The sequence below is a fragment of the Theropithecus gelada genome, chromosome 4 (assembly GCF_003255815.1).
Source record: "Theropithecus gelada isolate Dixy chromosome 4, Tgel_1.0, whole genome shotgun sequence".
Lineage (NCBI taxonomy): Eukaryota > Metazoa > Chordata > Mammalia > Primates > Cercopithecidae > Theropithecus > Theropithecus gelada.
Genome location: NC_037671.1, coordinates 40,567,038 through 40,590,033, shown reverse-complemented (window position 1 = coordinate 40,590,033; position 22,996 = coordinate 40,567,038). Strand labels below are relative to the sequence as shown.

The window sequence follows — 22,996 nt, the reverse complement described above, 5'->3', positions numbered from 1 at the left end:
GAATAAGCTCAGTGGATGAAACAGCAGTCAGAATGGATATTTTTCATAAGCTTTCACTTATGTGAGACTCTCCAAAATGGTGTTGGGACTAGGGGTGAAGTACTGGCTGGGGGAGGTTATTTTTGCATTGAAACATAATTCAGTCTATAGAACACTGAAGATACTGTACAGTCTTTTGAGGAGTGATATATCTATAGTTGCCTCTCTGCCTCTCCTCTTTCCATCATAAGTCGGCTCTTCCACTCCCCATTTCTCCTTAGGTTTGTTTTTTTGTTTTGTTTTTTTTTCCTGAGACGGAGTCTGGATCTGTCGCCCAGGCTGGAGTGCAGTGGCGCCATCTCGGCTCACTACAAGCTCCGCTTCCCGGGTTCCCGCCATTCTCCTGCCTCAGCCTCCCGAGTAGCTGGGACTACAGGCGCCCGACACCACACCCAGCTAATTTTTTGTATTTTTAGTAGAGACGGGGTTTCACTGTATTAAGCAGCATGGTTTCAATCTCCTGACCTCGTGATCCTCCCGCCTCGGCCTCCCAAAGTGCTGGGATTACAGGCATGAGTCAATGCGCCCGGCCCCTCTCCTTCGGTTTAACTCAGTAGAGCTTATGATGCCTAAGGCATTGTGCTGGGAAATACCAAGGTCAATAGCCATGCATGGTCCCTGCACTGTAGAGCATGGTCCAGTGGGCTCTCCTGAATGGACTTGGTTTGAAAAGCTGAAGGGAGGGGCCACCGGATGGTGTTATGCAGGGAACCTGGAGCCAAGGTGATTCTACTCCCCTACCTGTTGAATGAAGGCCTATGATGGGGCCATTTTTTTCACAGGAGTCGTAAATGTTAAGTAAAAATCCAAGAATTCTTAACACTCAGCTGTAGATTAGTACATTTTGAGCTCTTTTAATATGTCTGTCTGTTCTTATCGCCCTTCTAATCATTTCATAGAATTGAGGACAGAGAACAGAAAAGCTCACACAAACGCATATTGCCTTCAGCTATTAACAGGAGAAACTGATTCTGGCCTTTTAAATTCACAACAGCCCGTAATAGCCTTCCTAGCAAATGAAGCTAAAAGCCAGCTGGACCTGATGCCTGGGAGCTAAGCCCTATGGTCTGGGCAGGACCTCGGCGTTTCTGCCTCTTACACATCCTTTTCTGATCCTGCGGGTGAGCCAAATCAGGCTGATCTCACTGATTGTGTATACTCATCATGAGGAGGAAGCTGCTAGGAGCAAGGCAGATGGCCTTGCTGGAGAGGGGAATTGGTGATGCCAAATTTAAACACAGGGGAAGATCTGTAAAAGCTGCATACCTGCCTAGTGTGTCACTGCCCAAAAACTCTGTAACATATTGTGGCTTCACCTTTTAAAATATCATAAAACCATTTGAGGGGTTCCCAGTATTTTTGATGCCAACATTTTGCTTAAGGAAGGGGCTGTATTAGAGTCACTTTCCAAAATGTAAGAATGCTTTTCTTCTCAAGGGCCGCTTGGCCTGGACAAATTTTATCATATTTCCACATTGAAAGCATAAAATGAAATAATTTTTTTTTTCTTTTTCTCTTTTTCTCTTTTTCTCCTTCCTTCCTTCCTTCCTTCCTTCCTTCCTTCCTTCCTTCCTTCCTTCTTTTCTTTCTTTCTTTTTCTTTCTTTCTTGACTGAGTTTTGCTCTTGTTGCCCAGGCTGGAATGCAGTGGCACAATCTCAGCTCACTGCAACCTCCTTCTCCCGGGTTCCAGTGATTCTCCTGCCTCGGCCTCCTGAATAGCTGGGATAACAGGTGCACGCTGCCTCGCCCGGCTAAGTTTTGTATTTTTAATAGAGACGGGGTTTCCCCATGTTGCCCAGGGTGGTCTTGAACTCCTGACCTCAGGTGATCCACCCACCTTGGCCTCCTAAAGTGCTGGGATTACAGGTGTGAGCCACCATGCCCGGCCGAGAATTTTCATTAAATTGGACTGTGTAGTATGAAGTCTAGATCATAAGCCTGGGGCAAAATTTATTTGTTAAAAGAAAAAGAGTTTGTCAAGTGACTAAATAATCTGTAAAAGATTGCTTGGGCAGTGTTTAGCCCATGTAAGAAAATTAACCAGGAAACTTAGAAAAATAGATTTGCTTTGAAAGCAGGAAATGTGCTGATTATAAATTGTTGTTGTTTTTTTTTCCAAATGTGATAATGTATGCAAAAACATTTGGAAACTAGTGAGGTCTGTGTGAATGTGAGGTGGGACTATGATTAATTGTTCACCATTCATTCCACACTCAGTATCTAATGAATATTGCAGCTGCAGCCATGCTATTTGGTAATATGGTATTAGCTTTTATGTTATCACCTGAAACTTGAAATTAAAAACTTAATCCGTCTAAGATGTGAAAAGATGGTCTTAGTTAGCTGTTAAAAGTTGGTCATTTTAGTCAGGCGTGGTAGCTCATGCCTGTAAGCCCGGCACTGTGGGAGGCTGAGGCAGGCAGGTCGCTTGAGTCCAGGAGTTTGAGACCTGTCTGGGCAACATGGCAAATCACCTTCTCTACAAAAAAATACAAAAAATTAGCCGGGCATGGTGGTGAGTGCCTGTAGTCCCAGCTACTTGGGAAGCTGAGGTGGGAGGATCACTTGAACCCAGGAGGCAGAGGTTGCAGTGAGCCAAGACTGCACCACTGAACTCCAGCCTGGGCAACAGATTGAGACCCTGTCTTAAAAAAAAAGAGAAAAAAAAAAAAAAGATTGGGAGTTTTGTATTGTCTCCAAGTTTTGTCAAGTTTTGCCCCATCTAGCTATCCACAGTTATATCCTCCAGGCATATTCTCCATTGGTATTTTACCACTTTCAGATAACTTACCTAGATTGTACTATATCTCTCATGGTGTGTGGGCTTTAAATAAATTATAAAAAGTATACTATATCGAATGTAAGATTTCATGAGAAGGAAAACCCCTCCTATCCCTTTCTCAGTGAGCCAGCCTACACGGTGGAGCCAACGTGTACACTTACCACCTCCTCACATGTTTGTAATCCTGGGCTTCAGTTGACTAAACACAGAAACTACATATGCCAGACACCCGAGAGCTCCTGCTTGCCTTTTCTCTGGCTACCTGCAAGAGAATATTGTTAACCAGTGCCATTGTTTCATCCCCTTTTAGAGAAATCACCCTCCACGTCCCAGATATGAGAGATTAAACACTATGAGACAGCAGGTAGACTCTCTGACGTCCTTTGACTAATGCACTTCCCAAAAACCCATTCCATCTGATGAGCAGCTGGTTTTTCCCTCCTCCTGCTATTAGGAGACTGGTGTTCCCTTTGCCCTGAAAGGTCGTGGCCCATTCATAGGCAGGCCCCTGCAGTGGCAGCACCTCAGGAGTTCTCATGTCTGGAATCTTCAGGGCAGCCGCCTGGTCTACTTCACACACTTTTGAGGACAAACATTGTTACTGGGCTCTAGGCTCCCGCTGAGAATCTCATTTTGGACTTGGCATCCTCCAGCAGCTCTTCTCAGCTGGACCTTGCTCTCCACCTGAGGGCGAAGCTACATCATCGAACCCTGTGACAGCTGACAATAAGGAGCCCTCTCATCTTTGGGAAAGTCCCTCTTTCTCACCAGCAAAGTTGTTTATCTGAAGCTGTATTAATTCCTTCTGGAAGCTGTTACAGGCTCCCTCCTGCCCCTCAGTAGCAGAGATTAGAATAGGGCCCCTAATGTGTTGTTTGTCTTCTGCTTCTCATCCAGAGGAGCGGGAACGGAACTCTTCCGATTTAGGTAAAAGTGCTGAAGCTTCCCTTTGTCACCACAACTCCTTACCTCTCTCCCTCACCTTTCCAGCTGTCGCATCTGTTCTTTGCATCATGACCTCCAGTCTCTCTCTGTTCTGAACATTAGTCTACCATCTCTGATCCCACTTACCTCCTCAGCAGCCTACAAGTGGTCATTACCTTTCCTGGCCCTTCATTCCTTGACCCTGGCCTGTTTCCTTCTTGTCACTGTTGGCCCTGCTTCCCCAGTGCCACTGCTGAGGAGAGTTATAAACTACACTGATTGTTCCATCTTTGCAAGGCTCTCTCCCTACAGCTCCACTGATGCCACTGAGCCCACTCCAAAGCCTGTTTTGCCTTGCCACCGTACACCACAGTCTTACTGCTCTCAGTTTCTGCATAGAATCCTCTTTCATAATTGAATGAAAAGATTGCCATCGTAAGGGAGGTTTCCCACCACCCCTGTACTTTACCTCAGTGTGTCTCTGGTCATCTCGGTATCATTGCCATCCTCATTGCCATAACATCTACTCTTATTGAGTACCTTTTCTGTCCAGTGCACTCCACTAGGAGCTTATCTTTGGCCCTTTTAGTTCCAAGTAACAGAAACCAAGTAAAGATATCTTAAGCCACAAATGGTAACTTTATTTAAGTGATTAGAAGATTTTTCATGGACTACTAGGGCAGAAACTTGAAGGGCCCTAGTAGGTTTTGAAACCAGACATTGGAATCTGTCAGGACCCCACGTAGCTCTCCCTGGACTGCACAACCTGTGGTCTCTGCTTCTCACTGCAGATGTCTTTCTTTGCTTCTGTATGCCTGTGATCAAAGAGACTCACCCCCAGAATGCCTATATTTTCATCATCTCATTTCAAGTGAACAGAGCACATTAAGCTGGAATCTCACATAATTCTAAATTTTTGAGAAAGAAAATCTGATTAGCCCAGCTTCCAAGTCCAGAGGATAAACTAAGCTCAGGAATCTCCCACGTCCACCTTGAGGTTGGTCTGGAAATAGTTGTCAAAGACAGGAGTTACTGTGTAACATACAGACATACCAAAAAAACCTCTGCATATGCTATAACGGAATTATTAAATGTTAGAACTGGAAGAGTGCTGAGAAGCCATCAGATCTCGACATTTAATGTCACAAAGGATGCAACCAAAGTATAAGTAAGTTAAGTGACTTGCCTAATGTTACTTAGTAGTTATTCAGTAAATATTTTTTGAATTGTTGAATGGAGGACAATTATTTCTGAGGAACTTAAAGGATCTTTACCAAAGAATATACTGTATACATTTTTGAGGTCAGGTGTATCTTTGACTTTAACTGAAAGATTAGGAATGGATTTGATCAGAAGTTATTGCACTATCACTAATATCCTGGTTGCTGATCTTCCTTTAGTTTGTTTTCACCCAAATGAGAAAATTTAGCAACAGTGGCATTGTGGTCCCAGGCCTTCCAGTGGAATTTCCCACAAATGATGGACAGTTAGAAACAGGCACAACAGGCACTTGCTTCTGGTCTAAAAGGCACCAATTCAGTGGAGAAGCTGTTGACCTCAACTGTTAAACCTCAGCCATTGTTCACAATCTGGCACAGTATTAATCCCTTAAGAAAAGGATGAAAAAAGTGCCATTCAGCACAACATAGTTTGTCATCGCATGCATAATGCAGACCTTCCAATTAGAATGCTACGATTTGGAAACTTTCTTCACAGACTGATGAGAGAACAAATGTTTTAAAGACGGGAAAACTCAGTCCACTGGGTTTGCCTTGAGTCACTTCTGACTCAAGCCACAAAACAAGAGTTTTGAAAACATATTCGCTATTGAATTTTGTATCAAAATACCAGCAAGGAGAGCAATTAGTTGCTGTAAACTGAACCCCTGGTAATCAATGGTATGCAGCCAGCCAGAGCATTTATGGAAGATGTAAGCAAAATCACATCTGCTAATCAATTAAAAGAAAAAAAGCCCAGCTCTTCACTGCTTTTAGGGAAACTTCACAGTGAGAATAAGGGAAGACGGAGGAGACAACATATATAATATCACCAGGCATTTCATGCTGGGCTCATTAGTTAGAGAGGTTTGTGGCAACAGCTAAACACCAGCCTGACCTGCATCGATAAATCTTGGCCAGCAACTTCCTTTATTCAGCCCCTTTTGAAAATGGCTTCTGATCTGTGGGTGGAAGTGTGCGGTATATGTTTAAGGAGCTCATCTCAGTTAAGGTCATAGAGAGTGTCTGTCCTAGGCGAGCTCACCATGCAAACATTCCCAGCTAGTTTACAAGTCAGAAATAGCTCTCTGTTGTTGCAGGTACAAAAACATAAGAATACACTTTTCAGGCAGCCAAAGAAATGAAGGGAACTGGTAGAACAAAATTCCTCTTAATGGCAAAGCAGAGATTGAATCAGTTTTTCCTTTAGTGTTCTTCAGCTGCAGTTGCCTTTTTCAATCAAATCACCAAAGGGGTTTAATTCCTGCCTAAGCCTAAATTCCAAGCAAATGTGCGTCCTGGGCATGAGTTAGAAGTCCTCTTTAAAACTTCAGCATGTAGGTTGAGTCTGAGCTCTAGGCTCGATGACCTGAGATCCATCAGTGTCCCTTTTCCGCTCAGGAGTCACCATGACCCCACATCTCCAGTCCCTGAGGACTCTTAATAGAGGAATAGAGAGAGGATGTCTTAACCAGTATGAGCACTTGGCTGCTGTTCAGAAAAAAAGAATTTAGGCCAGGATAAATTATTGAGGTAAAGATCGATAGACTAGGCTAATAAAAATTAATACCTTCAGCATGCAAACTATGATAGGCAGTAGATTAATATCTTTAAATATAGAGGACATTTTGTAAGTCATTAACAAAAAGATAAATGTAAGTAGAAAATGGGTAAAATGTTCAAGCTCAATAAGTTAAAAATTGCAGATTAATGAGATATTCAGCTATCAAATTAGCAGTATTTTTAAACATAATACATAATATTGGTGATGATGCACAGAAACAGGCATTTGTTAGGCAATGCTGGTAGCGTTAATATAAATTGGTATAGATTTTTGCTTGGGGTTGGGGGGAATAGAAGTATACAGCTATTTTATGATATATATCAAAGCCTCGAGATGTTATATGCCCTGCTCCAGGAGTTCCACTTACAGAATCATTAAAAGACAATAATCATAGATTTAGCTTAAGAATGTCTATTGCAAAATTTTCATAATAGGCTGGACTCAGTGGTTCATGCTTTTAATCCCAACACTTTGGGAAGCTGAGGTGGAGGGATTGCTTAAGGCCAGGAGTTGGAGACTAGCCTGGGCAACAAAAAAATTTTTTTTTAAATATCAGCGGGGCATGGTGGTATGCAGCTGTAGTCCTAGCTACTCAGGAAGCTGAGGCAGGAGGATTGCTTGAGTCCAGGAAATCGAGGCTGCAGTGAGCTATGACTGTGCCACTTCATTCTCCAGCCTGGGCAACAGAGCAAAACCCTGTTTCCAAAGGAAAAAGAAAAGAATTTTCATAACAGTGAAATATTAACTGCCTAAGTGTCTAATAATAATAGATAGATTAAATAAAGTATGAGACATCCATACAGTGAAATACTATTCAGTACATATGATGTAGAAGAATATTTGATGATACAAAAAGATATTCGTAATAGACCATTAAGGAAAAGTAGCCAGTTACAAACCATATGTACTGTGTGTGTATGTTTTAAAAGTTACTAGAATTTCAGATTACCTTCATTTTAAAATAATAATTTGCCTTGAAACAAATTGGAGCACTTTTATAGAATAAGCTACTTACAGAGCATGATATATACACCTTAAAATTTTCCTCAAATATATTATCACTCCAAGAATATCTACTAGAACATACATGATACTCATAATTTATCCTCCATTTTTTTATCTTCTCCATATCCCATATCCTCAAGGCAGTCATTTTCCATGAAATATTTTGAGATCTGGTTAGGTTCTATCCCAAAAGGGACTTACTGTTTTCATTTTAATCCTCTGTAGAAACACTAGCTTATGATTATCTAGAAGGATAGGGAATATGATAAACCTGGCTCTCCATAAATAATTTAAAATTCCATTGGGGAAAGTAACCTCAACATTATCTTCCAACAACAGTTCTGTTGCCAGAACTGTTAAATGAAGATAATTATTAATTGATTTTAAGTTTTCCCCTAGTTTTACTCTACTATGTCAGAGTTATGAATGATTTCAATCCAGAACATACATGGAACATATGCCATGAACAGAGCCCACATGTTTGAAGCAGAGTTTTTAAAAAGAGAAAGATAAACATCTTTCTAAAGTTCTTATAATCAAAATGAGAGCCAGATAAACATAGAAGCAAAAAATACACTTTTAAAAGTTACTCAAAATAAATATAAATTAGCATAGGCTAACTGCATAAAAGTGCTTAGAGACTAGGATAATATTTGAGGAAATGACTAATGAAGGAAATGATTCATATTCTTATAAGCAAATTAGTGTAATATAAGAGTAGGATTTTGGGACACTTAAGAACAACAGAGTGGAATCCTTTCTGATTCATTCAGGGTACTTTGAGAGATTAAACACTCAGGCGTATTAAAGAGAATCAGTAGGTATCATCTGCTAATGCTTTCCAAACCCATTTAACAGTTTTCTCTACTTAAAAGAGGAGTTCAAAAATATTAGGTAGTATTGGTTTAGTAATTGATAGCAAACAGAGTTACAATAGAAAATAAGGAATGAAAGGGAAGGCGAGCCCTTTAGGAGGCCAGGCAAGAGGGTAGCTTGAGGCCAGGAGTTTGACCCCACCTGGCCAACACAGTGAGACCCTATCTCTACAAAATAATCTTTTTGTTTGCTTGTTTTTTAATTAGCTGGGTGTGGTAGTGTGTGCCTGTAATCCCAGCTCCTTGGGAGGCTGAGGCAGGAGGATTGCTTTAGCCCAGGAGTTTGAGGCTGCAGTGAGCTATGATTGCACCACTGCACTCCAGCCTGGGCAGCAGAGAGAGAAGCTGTCCCCTCAACCTCCTCCAACAACAAAAAAAAGGTAAGGGTAAAGGAAAACAGAAAATACAGGCAATCCTAGTCCTCAGTAATAGCTTTATATATGACACTAAAGTGAACTTGTGCAAAGGATTTTCACTGATTATAATCATAAGATTAAGGGAAAATAATACAAACCACTGATAGGTTAGAGGTTGTAAATTGGGAACCAGATATATAAACTAGAGTAATGGAAACATTTGACAGTGGGATTACGGAAATGGGCTTTTGGTGAAGGTACCAGGTGAGAACCTTGTATCATTTCCATCACTTAGTTACTGTATGAGTTTAGACAGGTTACTTAACATGCTTTAATCCTTACACTTTCAATGTCTGTAATTTCATAATAATAATGCTTGCTAAGAGGATATTTAGAAGGATTTTAATAAGACAAATTGTATAGAGCACTTAACATAGGGACTGATACACAGTTAACATTAAAGAAATATTAGCCATCATGATCATTATTATTGATTTTTTTTTTTTTTTTTTTTTTTTGGAGACAGTCTCGCTCTGTCGACCAGGCTGGAGTGCAGTGGTATGATCTCAGCTCCCTGCAAGCTCTGCTTCCCAGATTCAAGCGATTCTCCTGCCTCAGCCTCCCAAGTAGCTGGAATTACAGGTGCCCCCCACCATGCCCGGATAATTTTTTATATTTTTAGTAGAGATGGTGTTTCACTATGTTAGCCAGGATGGTCTTGATCTCCAGATCTCGTGACCCACCTGCCTTGGCCTCCCAAAGTGATAGGATTACAGACGTGAGCCACCACGCCCAGCCATTATTGTTGTTGTTAACAAGAATGTATTTGCTCAGCAACCACTGACTGAGTTTAAGCTCCATGTGAGACATTCTGTCAGTGGTATAGAAAAAATCAGTAAGACATAGACACTGCCTTCAAGGAGCTTACTATCTATGCCAGCTGGTAGAGGAAGCAAACACATATGACCAATTATAAAGCAGTAAAATATATAGTTTGTATGAGAAGGACTTTTAAGGCTGAAATAATAGAAAACAATATCTGTCTCCCCTGTGGCACTGTCAGAAGCAAAATACTAATCCTGTACTGCAATGCTTAGATTCTTTTCTAAAATTATTTTTTAGGCCGGGCACAGTGGCTCACGCCTGTAATCCCAACACTTTGGGAGGCTGAGGCAGGTGGATCACTTGAGGTCAGGAGTTTGAGACCAGCCTGGCCAACCTGGTGATACCCCATCTCTACTAAAAATACAAAAATTAGCTGGGCATGGTGGTGGGCACCTGTAATCGCAGCTACTCGGGAGGCTGAGGCAGGATAATCACTTGAACCCGGGAGGCAGAGGTTGCAGTGAGCTGAGATTACGCCATTGCACTCCAGCCCGAGAGACAGAGTGAGACTCCATATAAAAAAAAAAAAAAATATATATATATATATATATATGTAAAATGGAGGAGTAACACACACAGAGTGAACAGATCTTTTATGTATAGCTCAGTGATTATTTACATGCATAACTACCACTCAGATCAAAATTAGTACTTTTCCAGGATTCTAGAAAATTCCCTTTTACCCTTTCCTAGTCGATACCTCCCCCAGAGCTAACCACTATTCTGATTCCTTCACCAACAGATAAATTGTCTGCTTTGAGCTTCATGTAAATGGAATTACACAGTTAATGCTTAAGTTCTTATCTGGGCAGAAAAGGGGGTTAAGAACAGGACCAAGGTAATCAATTTCTAAATAATGAAAGTTTTGCAAATGAATGTGTGTTTGCCTATATCTCCAAATCAGATAATCCTACTACAGCTATGTAAAAATCCTGGTGAGAATAAGAAGGAAGCTAAAACATGATAATAAAGGTGATGGGGTTATAACCAATTAGAAAATACTATAAGAAATATCAATTAGACCAGCACAGCGGCTCACACCTGTAATCCTGGCACTTTGGGAGGCTGAGGTGGGAGGATCACTTGAGGCTAGAAGTTTGAGACCAGCCTGGGCAACATAGTGAGACCCTGACTCTACATAAAATTTAAAAATAGCCAGGCATGGTGGTGCATGCTTGTAACTACTTGGGAGGCTGAGGTAGAAGGATCACTTGAGCCCAGGAGTTGGAGGCTGCAAGGAGCTATGATCACACCACTGCAGTCCAGTCTGGGCAGCAGAGTGAAAATGTGCTCTAAAAATAAAAATAAAAATATCAATTAGGCTGGGCACAGTGGCTCATACCTATAATCTCAGCACTTTGGGAGGCAAAGGTAGGAGGATCACTTGAGACCAGGAGTTCAGGACCTGCCTGGACAACATAGTGAGACTGTGCCTCTACAAAAAAATATAGTGTGCACCTATAGTCCCAGCCACTCAGGAGATTGAGGTGGGAGGATCACTTGAGCCTAGGAGTTGGAGGCTACAGTGAGCCTCCACTGTTTACACCACTGATTACTCCGCTGATCACACCACTGCACTCCAGCCAGGGTGACAGAGAAACACCTTGTCTCTAAAAATAGAAATGAAAAATAAAGGCCGGGCGCGGTGGCTCAAGCCTGTAATCCCAGCACTTTGGGAGGCCGAGACGGGCGGATCACGAGTTCAGGAGATCGAGACCATCCTGGCTAACACCGTGAAACCCCATCTCTACTAAAAAAATACAAAAAACTAGCCGGGCGAGGTAGCGGGCGCCTGTAGTCCCAGCTACTCGGGAGGCTGAGGCAGGAGAATGGCGGGAACCCGGGAGGCGGAGCTTGCAGTGAGCTGAGACCCGGCCACAGCACTCCAGCCTGGGCGACAGAGCAAGACTCCGTCTCAAAAAAAAAAAAAAAGGAAAAAGAAAAATCTATTTGAAGTCACAGATTCTCCCATGAGCAGTGGTCAGCCGAACCAACTGGAGAGGAGAGCTAGAGGAAACTGGAAGGATGATCTGGGGACATCTCTCTCCTAAACCAGTCTAAAGAACTTTGCCACCAGTGGGGCAGAGGCTGCCTGGGATTGGGGGACTTGTGAAAAAAAACTAAAGATTAAAAGCCTCTCACTGCAGACTGACTCGGCCTGTTCATGCTTTTTTGGGATTCACTTTGTCCAGTCTTAGAAATGTGCTGGACAAAGGAGGTGGGTGGGAGGGATATGCCCGCAGCCTAAGGAAACAACCAGTTAAAATGTTTACAGCAATCTTACATTTTTCCCTTTGTTCAGGTTACTACTGTGGGATTGTGATGATCGAAGCTATAGCTACTACGTTGAGGTTTCTACCAACCAGCAACAGTGGACCATGGTTGCTGACAGAACTAAAGTCTCCTGCAAGTAAGTTGTGTCTTTTCAGGAATGTATTCCTATTGAAAAGACAATGTTCCCAGTGGATTGGGAGGCTCCAAAGAAGAGTCATAGAATCACCAAATTACATTCTTACTTGGAGATTGAAAACACACTCCAGTGATCTTCTCTTCAGTTTTGACTATTAAATACTTATATGAAATTTACTTGATGTCACCAAATACTTACATGAAATTTACTTGATGTTCTCTATTCTGTGGTGTGAATTTGACTCACACTTTTGAAAATGGCATGTGTGCCTAAATAGGGGAAAAAAGGATACTTTCCTTATGCAATCCTCTCTCAGAACCCCTCCGCTCCACCCTGCCACAGCACCCACCACACACCACACTTTTTTTTTTAATACTTCAAGTTCTAGGTACATGTGCACAACGTGCAGGTTTGATACATACATATACATGTGCCATGTTGGTTTGCTGCACCCATCAACTTGTCATTTACATTAGGTATTTCTCCTAATGCTATCCCTCCCGCAGCCTCCCACCCCCCAACAGGCCCCAGTATGTGATGTTCCCTTCCCTGTGTCCAAGTGTTCTCACTGTTCAACTCCCACCTATGAGTGAGAACATTTTTTAGGATTGTTTTCTTCCTTAGAGAACTTTGCTGAAGCAATATATACTTTCGTAGTTATTATGGAGCTCTATCCTATTCCCCACACTCATAGCATTCTCAGGGCTAGCGTCACTGTTTATTTATCTCATCTCGTTGTTAACTATGCTGTTACTCAAAGTAAGGAAAGCCTTGTACCTTATTTCTCCACATGCAGACAGAGGCATTCAATGCATATGGCACTGGGGCTATTTGGACTTGTCTGCTTGCAGCAGAAGATAGGAAGAAGTCTGCGAGTTCTGAGCAGCCTAGAATCATGGTACATGAAAAGAGCTCAGTGCCTCTTTGTGTCGAGCCAGAATCTCTAAGAGGCAAGGTGGAGCAAATGCATTTCTCTTTTTCTTTTCTTTTTTAAATCGAGATATAATTCACATACCATAAAATTTACCCTTTTAAAGTGTACAATTGAGTGGTTTTTAGTATATTCACAGTGTTGTGCAACCACCACTGCTATCTAATATTCCAGAACATTTTCATCACCCCAAAAAGAAACATTTTCTCCATTAGCAGTCACTCCCCATTTCCCTCCAACTCTCCCAGCCCCAGCATCCAATAATCTACTTTCTGTCTTTTCTTTATGGATTTGCATACTCTGGACATTTCATATAAATGGAATTGTATAGTATGTGACCTTTTGTTCCTTGCTTCTTTCACTTAGCATAATGTTTTCAAGGTTCATCTGTGTTGTAGCATATATCCGAATTTCATTTTTTATGGCTGAATAGTATTCCATTGTATGCATATACCACATTTGTTTATCCATTCTTCAGCTGGTAAACATTTGAATGGTTTCCACTTCTTGGCTATTATGAATAATGCTGCTATGAACATTCCTGTACAAGTTTTTATGTGAACATATATTTTCGATTCCTTTGGGTCTATATCTGAGAGTAGAATTGCTGGGTCATGGGATAACTGCGTTTAACTTTTTGAGGAACTGCCAAAATTTTTCACAGCAGCTGCACCATTTTACCTTCCCGCCATCAATGTTTGAGGGTTCTAATTTTTCCACATTCTCACAAGTACTTGCTATTGCCCATCTTTTTGACCATAGCCATCCTAGTGGGGATGAAGTAGCATATCATTATGGTTTTCATGTGCATTTCCCTCATGGCTAATGATGTTGAGCATCTTTTCATGTGCTTACTTGGGGTGGGGGCAGGGTCTCACTCTGTTGCCCAGACTGGAGTGCAGTGGTACGATCAAGGCTCACTGTACCCTCAAACTCCTGGGCTCAAGTGATCTTCCCCTCAGTCTCCCAGGCAGCTGGGACTATAGCTGCGTGCCACTGTGCCCAGCTAATTTTTTTTTTTTTTTTTTTTGTGGAGACAGCACCTTACCATGTTGCCTAGGCTGGGCCAAGATTTCTTAACAGTATTAATGATGACTTGTTTAATGCAGTGTCTGACACCATCACCATTATTATTTTTAGTAATTATCAGCATATATATATGTTGGTTAGGTTAACTCTTGCTACTGTAACAAATAAGCTTTAGTATTTCGGTGACTTAACACAATAGTTTATTTCTGTCATGGGACAGCCCGTGTGTGTGTTCATAGTTAAGTGATTTTCCCAGAAGTGACTGAGGAACCCAGGCAGCTTCTTTCTTGTGGTTCTGCCATCTAGTTCCTCCTCAGCATCAGCCACATTTAGCTGGCAGGAGAAAGAATAGAGAGGGCACACCTAGTTCTGAAAAGCCGTGCTTTACGGGTAGCATACATGACTTCCACTAACATGCCACTGAGATAAACTAGTCACATTGCCATACTAGATGCTGATATGGCTGGGAAATGTAGTCAGTTCCTGGTTGGGTAGCCACTTCCCAGTGGAGCACAGATCTTGTTACCATCTCAGCCTCTTCTTCCAGAAGCAGAGCTAAGTTTTAAATCCAGGTTCTTGCCACTATACCACATTGCCTCTTGGGACTCAAAACACTGCTAAAGAAGACTGTACCAAGCTAGATGATGAAAAGGGGGAAACAAAGTGGTTAATTTATCCCAAGCTCCTGGAACCCTTTTTATAAAATAGAAGGGCCTCCACGGCCCATGAACAACTATGCATTTGTCTTCCCAGAGTCTTTGCTAATTGGGTCCACAGCTCCCAGACCAGACCTTGTACTTCCTCAAAGCTTGTCATCTTGTATGTGTCTTACCCACCACGGGTCTCTTTTGTCACTTATTGTTGTAAACTGGATTCCTCTTCTATGTCCCTCTGTTAAAGGTTGACATGGTTTGGCTCTGTGTCCCCACCCAAATCTCATCTCGAATTATAATCCCCACGTGTCGAGGGAGGGACCTGTGATCCCCATGTGTTAAGGGAGGTGACTGGATCATGGGGGCAGTTTCCCCCATGCTGTCCCCATGATAGTGAGTGAGTTCTCATGAGATCTGATGGTGTTAGAAGTGTTTGGAAGTTCTTCACTCTTCTCTCTCCTGCTGCCTTGTGAAAAAGGTGCTTGCCTCCCCTTCACCTTCTGCCATGATTGTAAGTTTCCTGACGCCTCTCCAGCCATGTGAAAATGTGAGTCAGTTAAAGCTGTTTGCTTATAAGTTACTCAGTCTCAGATATTTCTATATAGTAGTGTGAAAACAGACTAACACAAAGGTGCCATACAATGTGGGTGTTTTGTTGTTGTTGTTGTTGTTGTTGTTGTTTTTTGAGACGGAGTCTCACTCTGTCACTCAGACTGGAGTGCAATGGTGTGATCTCAGCTCACTGGAACTTCTGCCTCCCAGGTTCAAGTGATTCTCCTGCCTCAGCCTCCCGAGTAGCTGGGATTACAGGTGTGTGCCACTGTGCCAGGTTAATTTTTGTATTTTAGTAGAGACGGGGTTTCACCACATTGGCCAGGCCAGTCTTGAACTCCTGACCTCAGGTGATCCGTCCACCTTGGCCTCCCATAGTGCTGGGATTACAGGCATGAGCCACCGCGCCCGGCCCAGTGTGGGTTTTTAACAAGAGCCAATTGACAAACTATTGATCAGGTACATGTCATATTCATTTTGTATTTAGTTAAATGGGGACTTTTTTGGTTTCAAAGTCTCGTTCACTCATTAGATCCTCTTCTAGTAGCTTTGCATTAAATTATCAACATATTTTTCTCTTTTTAAATTTTTTTTATTGGTGGATTTAAATAATTTATATGTTTTTAACTTTGTATTTTAGCACTTAGATGCGATAGCAGTGTTTTATAAATTATTAAATAAATAATACATTAGAAGAAGAGAAATAGTAGTAAGAAGGCAAATGCCTGTTAACCCTGTAAGAATCAATGGAACCAGAGGTTATGATTTTATGTTTGTAAGCGTAACTTGAATGTATTGTACCTCCCTTTTTCAAGTTAGGCCTTAAGAAATGTAGAAGATATGTAAATGATAAAAGGCAAAAGGTTTTTCCTTTTAACTAATATGCTACAGAGCAGACCTCAAGAGAGGATTCTGTTAGTTTCAAGAATTGTAGTCTGCTCTTTATTGAAATAGAGTACGTGAGTTTATAAATGAAATTATATGGAGTTTTCAAAGATCATAGCTCCACCTCTTGATAGCATTCTACCTAGTAAAGAAATCAAAACATAGATATTTGCTGTCCTCTGAAAAATCCCTGGGGAATGAGATTCTCCAATGTCTCTATTAGTTTCTCTGCTCCAGGAGTGGGATATTTTCCTTCATAGTAGCTCTCCTAAGTCTCTTGGTTTGTTTTCAGGATAAGCAGTTATTTTCTATTATAGATAACTCTGTTTTTATAGTGACTAATTTTTTAAAATTACATTTTACCCCTCTTTCTTCATACAATCTAATCCTGTACCCTGTGACCTGTACCCTTTATTTTAAAAGCTCTCACTTTTTTTTTTTTTTTTTTTTTGGAGACAGAGTCTTACTCTGTCACCCAAGTTGGGGTGCAGTGGCATAATCTTGGCTCACTGCAGCCTCCGCCTCCTGGATTCAAGTGATTCTCTGGCCTCAGCCTCCCAAGTAGTTGGGATTACAAGCACATGCTACCATGGCTGGCTTATTTTGTGCATTTTTAGTAGAGATAGGGTTTCACAATGTTGGCCAGGCTGATCTTGAACTCCTGACCTCAGGTGATCCACTCACCTTGGCCTCCCAAAGTTCAGGCATGAACCACCGCACCTGGCTGAAATATTTTTATAGTCAAGAAGTTTTAAAAACTGAAAAAATGGTTGAAAGCAGACTGGCCGCAGTGGCGAACACCTGTAATCCCAGCACTTTAGGCAGCTAAGATGGGCAAAAGCCCATCTTTTAAAAAAAAAAAAAAAATTCACACCTCTTTTCTTAACAACTTTACTAACTCCTTGATATAAAACAAATGAGAAATTTAGCTCATTTAACCATCCCTCATTTTTGTTAGTTATGTTTTTTAGTTCTGTTAGTATTTATCTTTTACAATTAAATAATATACTTAAACCTCTATTATTATAATTTTTTTTTTTTTTTGAGGCAGAGTCTCGCTTTGTCGCCTAGGCTGGAGTGCAGTGGCGTGATCTTGGCTCACTGCAAGCTCCGCCTCCTGGGTTCCCGCCATTCTCCTGCCTCAGCCTCCCGAGTAGCTGGGACTACAGGCGCCCGCCACCATGCCCGGCTAATTTTTTGTATTTTTAGTAGAGATGGGGTTTCACTGTGTTAGCCAGGGTGGTCTCGATTTCCTGACCTCGTGATCCGCCCGCCTCGGCCTCCCAAAGTGCTGGGATTACAGGCGTGAGCCATCGTACCCGGCTAAACCTCTATTATTATTATTATTTTTTCTGAGACATAGTCTCTCTCTGTCACCCAGGCTAGAGTGCAATGACATGGTCTCAGCTCACTGCAACCTGTGCCTCCTGGGTTCAAGTGATTCTCCTACCTCAGCCTCCTGAGTAGCTGAGATTACAGGGGCACACCACCACACCTGGCTAATTTTTGTAGTTTTAGCAGAGGGGTGTCACCAACGGGATTTCACCACATTGATCAGGCTGGTCTCGAACTCCTGACCTTGTGATCCACCCGCCTTGGCCTCCCAGAGTGCTGGGATTACCGGCGTGAGCCACCGCGCCCGGCCTAAACCTCTATTTTTTGATCCATCAGTTATAAACAATATTTCTTGACTCTTTACTACATTGATGAAGAAATTGCCACCCACTACATTTCCCTCTATTTTTCCCTTTCTACTTCTTATCTTCTGTTAGCTGCTTTACTATATTGACATTGTGATACTTATTTTTTGTTCTGTAACTTATAGTTAAATCATCTATATGTTAACTATAAATTGATCCTGAAAAGGGAAAAGCACTAAGATCTCATTATAATATAATGATTATATAAACATTGTTCATGACAGATCTAGTAATTGGTTGGATCTAGAGTTAGGAAAATGTTATTCTATGTCAGTAAACTTGTTCCCCTGTTCTGATGAAGCAGATTAGATTTCCTTACAAGTGCTCAAAATTATTCCACATTTTAAGTAGCTTCCTGTTAGACAGCTTTTTGTTTTCTGGAAGTTTCTGATTAGTTTTTTCCTGTTGCAGAAACTTCTGAAGCATACTGTTTGTTCATTGGTTGATTTTGAACAGATTGTTTATGTCTGCGATCCTAAAATTTCTTCTTTCCTATCATTGGTAACACTGTTTCCTCAATTTCATTTTCTTTTTGTGGAATGTAGGTAAATGGTTTTTAAAAAAAAAAAAAAAAAAACCCTTTCCCTTTGCTTGAGATATTGACCTTGGGCCTCTGTTAGTTTTCTAGACCTGTCCCCCTGAAAACCTGATTGTAGTGGAATGTCTGCGGCGTTATAAGCAACATTGCTTATGATTTTAAAAATTACCCCTGAAATGGTACATTGCATGTGGCCTGGGAGAACTGTAAATATCTGGTCAGAAACTATAGATCCTTGTGCTTCCCTGAGTGCAGAGACTTTTGTAATTGGGCTTATTCCTTGCGATTCTGGGATCTGTGCTTATGGAGCTGTCACAAGAAGTATTAGTTTCTATTTGGAATGTGAGGCTTCTAAGCCAGAGCAGCTCCACAGTCACCGGTTGTTGAGTCTTTTTTTTTCCTTGAGTCTTATATACTCTCTTTTTTTTTTTTTTTCTTGATTCTTAATGCTCTTATTTGAGCTGTCACCTGCAGGCCAAAAAGAATAGCCCCCCAGACGGTTGTGTTGACTGCTACAAAGACTGCCGAAGGGAAGAAATACCTGGTGCTGTGCTGGGAGCTTGCTGTGTTTCCCGTTCTGTCTCCTAGGTGAATCTGAAGCCAATTATGGCTTGTTTGGGTCTGTTGAGCCTGAACATTTAGTTAAAAAGATTGCTATAATCCCAGCACTTTGGGAGGCTGAGGCAGGAGGATTGTTTGAGGCCAGGAGTTCAAGACCAGCCCCAGCAACATAGTGAGACCCTGTCTCTACTAAATAAATAAAATGTGGAAAAAAAAAAAAAGCTAGATATCATGGCACACACCTGTAGTTGCGGCTACTTAGGAGGCTGTGGAGGGAGGATTGCTGAAGCCCAGGAGTTCGAGGTTATAGTGAGCTAAGATCACACTACTATGCTCCAACCTGGGTGACAAAACAAAACCCTGTCTCAAACAAACAAAGAAAGAAGATCACTCATGGCCATTGCACAGAATAAATCTATGGGTAATTTTTTTTCAGAAAAGGGAAATAGAATACAAATTTTCAGAACCCCAGCATATCTGAATCATAGTTTGACTGGGTATAGAATTTAGTTTTTTTCAGAAGTCTAACAGCTTGAATTTATTGCTATCTAGTATCTAATGTTGCAGATGAGAAATCTGATGTCAATCTGATTCATATTCTTTGTAGTAATTTATTTTTCTCTATAGAAGCCTTTAGGATCTTCTCTTCACCCCTGGTAGTCTCAAATTTCACAATGACATGGCTGGATGTGGGTCATTTGTCATTATCCTGCTCAGTTTGCTTCGGTATGGAAATCTGCCCAGTTCTCCTTGATTTATAAATAAGTAATATTTCATGTGCATATCATTTTCTCAAAATTCACCAAAATTTTTCATTTACTGATGTCCTCTCCAATTTGCAACCTTTTTGAATGTATTCTCTTTGCATTTCTTTGGTAGCATGTCAGTGGTTTCCAGGAAGGGAGAGCGAACTGTGCCTACGATGTCAGCCATCTTGGACCTGAAGTCCCAAAATCACTGTGGCATGGGCTGACTTGTAGTCAGCTATCGATAGTCCCCAGTGACCCCAAGTCATTTTCCTTACGTTTCATGTGCTTGGCTGTGCCTCTGCCATGTTATATAGCTGTCTTGTTTCCTGCCAGTGTACTCCCTCACATATTGACCTCATTTGCATTCATTTTTTAAACAATTTCTTTGTTTTGTCATGGTCCTATTGGATAGTAATTCTGTCTGCCAAAGTATTAGTGACCCCAGCCATCATCTATCCAAAACTGTGTCCTTCCCAAACATTTTGGCAAATACAAACGATTAGATAAAAAGAATTAGGTAGTGAAAATTTTTTTTCCACTGGGGAATTCTATAGTCCTAATATGGAACTACCTAGTCTTTCTAGCTTTTAGATTCTAATTTTATCACAGACTTTCTATATCCTGCCAGATTTACCATCTAAATTCCCTTCTGAATAAACTTTTCCCCCATTCTAGGTGTTTATTAAAAATGATGCTGCAAAGAGTTTTTTTAATAACTTAAGGAAATCCATAAGTAAGCTGTTTTAAAAGCAGTGTACAAAATTATAGAAGTATTATCATAAATAGGAAGAATTATGGAAGAAGAAAACCAATAGGAAATATGCCAAAATATTAATAATGGTTGACCTGTATAGGGGATTGTGGGAATTATTTCTAATTTTCAACAGTTTTCTGACCAATTTACATGTATTTCTTTTAAAATCTAAAAACACTTTATTTGAAAAAAAATGGTTTTTTTTGCTAGAGCCATAAGTGTTTTATAGATGCTTGTCCTTGCCATTATTTGAGTAGCAGATGCTGGCAGAGTGGCATGGTTTATTCGCTGCCAGCAGTAAATCAACAAAATTAAGTGCTATACATAGCAATATCCCAGCGGCTCTTCAGAACCTTGCCATTTAGCCCAAGCACGAGTTGTGCTTCCCCGGAAAGGACACTCCAGCCACATTTTCCTTATGCTTCTCTCCATGGGCTCCTTAAAGCCCACTTCTCCAAGAGTACTTTCTTCTGCCTTTCCCCAGGACACCCAAAGTTCATTCCCATCTGAGTTTGCCCTCTCAAAGGGCCCTGGCCTACTTGGGAGGTTGGAGCACCTCCTTGGAGCAGGCAATCTCTACAGCATCCTAATGTTGGGAAGTTTCTCCCCTGTGCCTTCCCTAAGAAGCACCTTGACTGTCTGTGTGCCACCTGGAAAGACCTGTGTGGAGCCGACCCGTCTGCTGCCTGGTCTCCAGCATGATTATATTCACATTCGAGAAGCACTGTATGTCCCCTTGCTAAATGCACTGCCGCTTAGTCCTGGGATCTGTCTCTGTATCTGCTATTTATTCTCTAGGAATCTTAGAAGGAGGAACATGTTTCTTCTTCTAAGTGCTGCAGTGGCTGAGGACAACAGGATAAATTAAAGGTGGAGAGTTATAGCCTCAGTAAAGTCTTCCAAAATATAGCAAGATTGAAAAATGATACATTTAAAACCTAGAGACAATTTACTTTGACTGTGATTTTTTTTTTTTCATCTTCTTTGCCATTGTTAGTGACAATGTTGAGAAAGGTTTGTTATTTGTTTTTTTGCCTGCTTTCTTTTTTAATCTAACACTTAACAAAAACTTTGGGGTGGTTCTAGGAGGTCACTGCTAACCATGTGATTTGGAGGTTTGTGTAAAGAACTTGATGTCACAAATAAGATGCAATAGAAAGACAGCAGGATATAAAGGAGGAAATGTCTTCCTCATTGATACTAATGATGATGAGACATAGTTCATAGTTGGGTGACATGTTAGTTTCCAACAAGATTGAAGCACTTGACTGTCGCGTAGATCCCATATTGGTAATAACAGACAGGGCTGTTGTCCTGAGATTTTTTCTGCCCTACAAGGTTGGAGGAGTGTGTTTGCTTGTTCCTTCGAGAAGTGTGAGCCAATTAATGAGCTCTGGTTGTGTAACTGTCACTTTTGAAATGCTCGATGAAGATTTTATTTTTCTCTTTTCATACTTAATTCATTTTTCTACATAGCATTTGACAGTAATGAAAAAAGCCAGTCATGTTCTTTTCTGTTTTTTCTTTCTTAAAGGGCAAACATTGGTGTTAATTTTGTCAAGAGTTTTAGAACTTGAACAATGAAGAAACATGTACCTGTAAGAGGAATGGTTTCAAAAAATGAAAAATGAAGAAAATAGCAGAATTTAGACAACACACACACACACACACACACACACATATGCACACACGGCAAGTCTGACCCTAGGCAGATCCTTGTGTTAACGATGAGAGATCAGCAGGCTTGCCCTGTAGAAGTCATCTATATGTTAGGCCACACTTGGAGACACCGGTTACACTTGTTTATGGGGTTATGAAGTACCTAAAGCTGATGATTATTTTAGAATAGAAAATAGCAATAAGGAGTCAGCCAGTCATACCTGCACATTTAAAGGGAACTTATCTTTTGTATTGCAGGAAGTTTTTATTAAAAATTTACCCAAACATTGGGAGGCATGTGGAAAGTAGTTTTTGATGCTAAGTGTGTGAATTGCCTGAGTTCTAAATTTAGAGCGGTCAGCAGATCCTGTGGACCCCCAGTGGGAGGCTCCTCTCCACCCAGAACATTTGGAAGTTAAAGGAGCTAGAAGGAAATGAAGTCCACTTGGGTAGCAAATGATCAGGAAGAAAAATCTGAGAGCTCCCATTTCCCTCTTTCTTACTTAACCCAGGAGCCACGTTATTCTGTGGGGGTAATAATTTTTTCCATGCCTGTTAAAAAAAAAAAAATGAAACATAGCTCAATAAAACTTTCTCAGTGAGCTGTGTGAGCACACAAAATGTACATGGTCAGAAAGACTTTTTATTTTACTATGGACATAACTTTCTTATTAATATTATATTCCAAATGATTAAAAATAAATCAAGATCACATTAGTTCACCTACCATCATCACTCAGCTGTTCCACTCCACTCTACTGACTGACCTCCCCACATTCCCTCTGTGCCCTCCCATGAGTTTACTCACTATAGGCAGGTGGCACATTTCAAGCACAACTCTAGTATCGTCCTGCTTAGGACCCTGCACTGCTTCCTGCTGCTCTCTGAATCAAGACCAGAATTCTTTGTGTGGCCTAGAGTGCCCT

The 22,996-nt window shown here is 41.1% G+C and overlaps 1 protein-coding gene across 2 annotated transcripts in view; it reads left to right on the top strand.

Moving 5' to 3' along the window:
* The window catches only part of BTBD9 (BTB domain containing 9), a 484,930-nt gene that overhangs the window by 380,319 nt on the left and 81,615 nt on the right, over positions 1–22,996 (top strand). For both annotated transcript variants that reach the window (XM_025383785.1, XM_025383786.1), the window contains one exon: positions 11,952–12,059. In XM_025383785.1, coding sequence (XP_025239570.1) covers positions 11,952–12,059 — 108 coding nt within the window. The remainder of the gene's footprint in view (positions 1–11,951; positions 12,060–22,996) is intronic.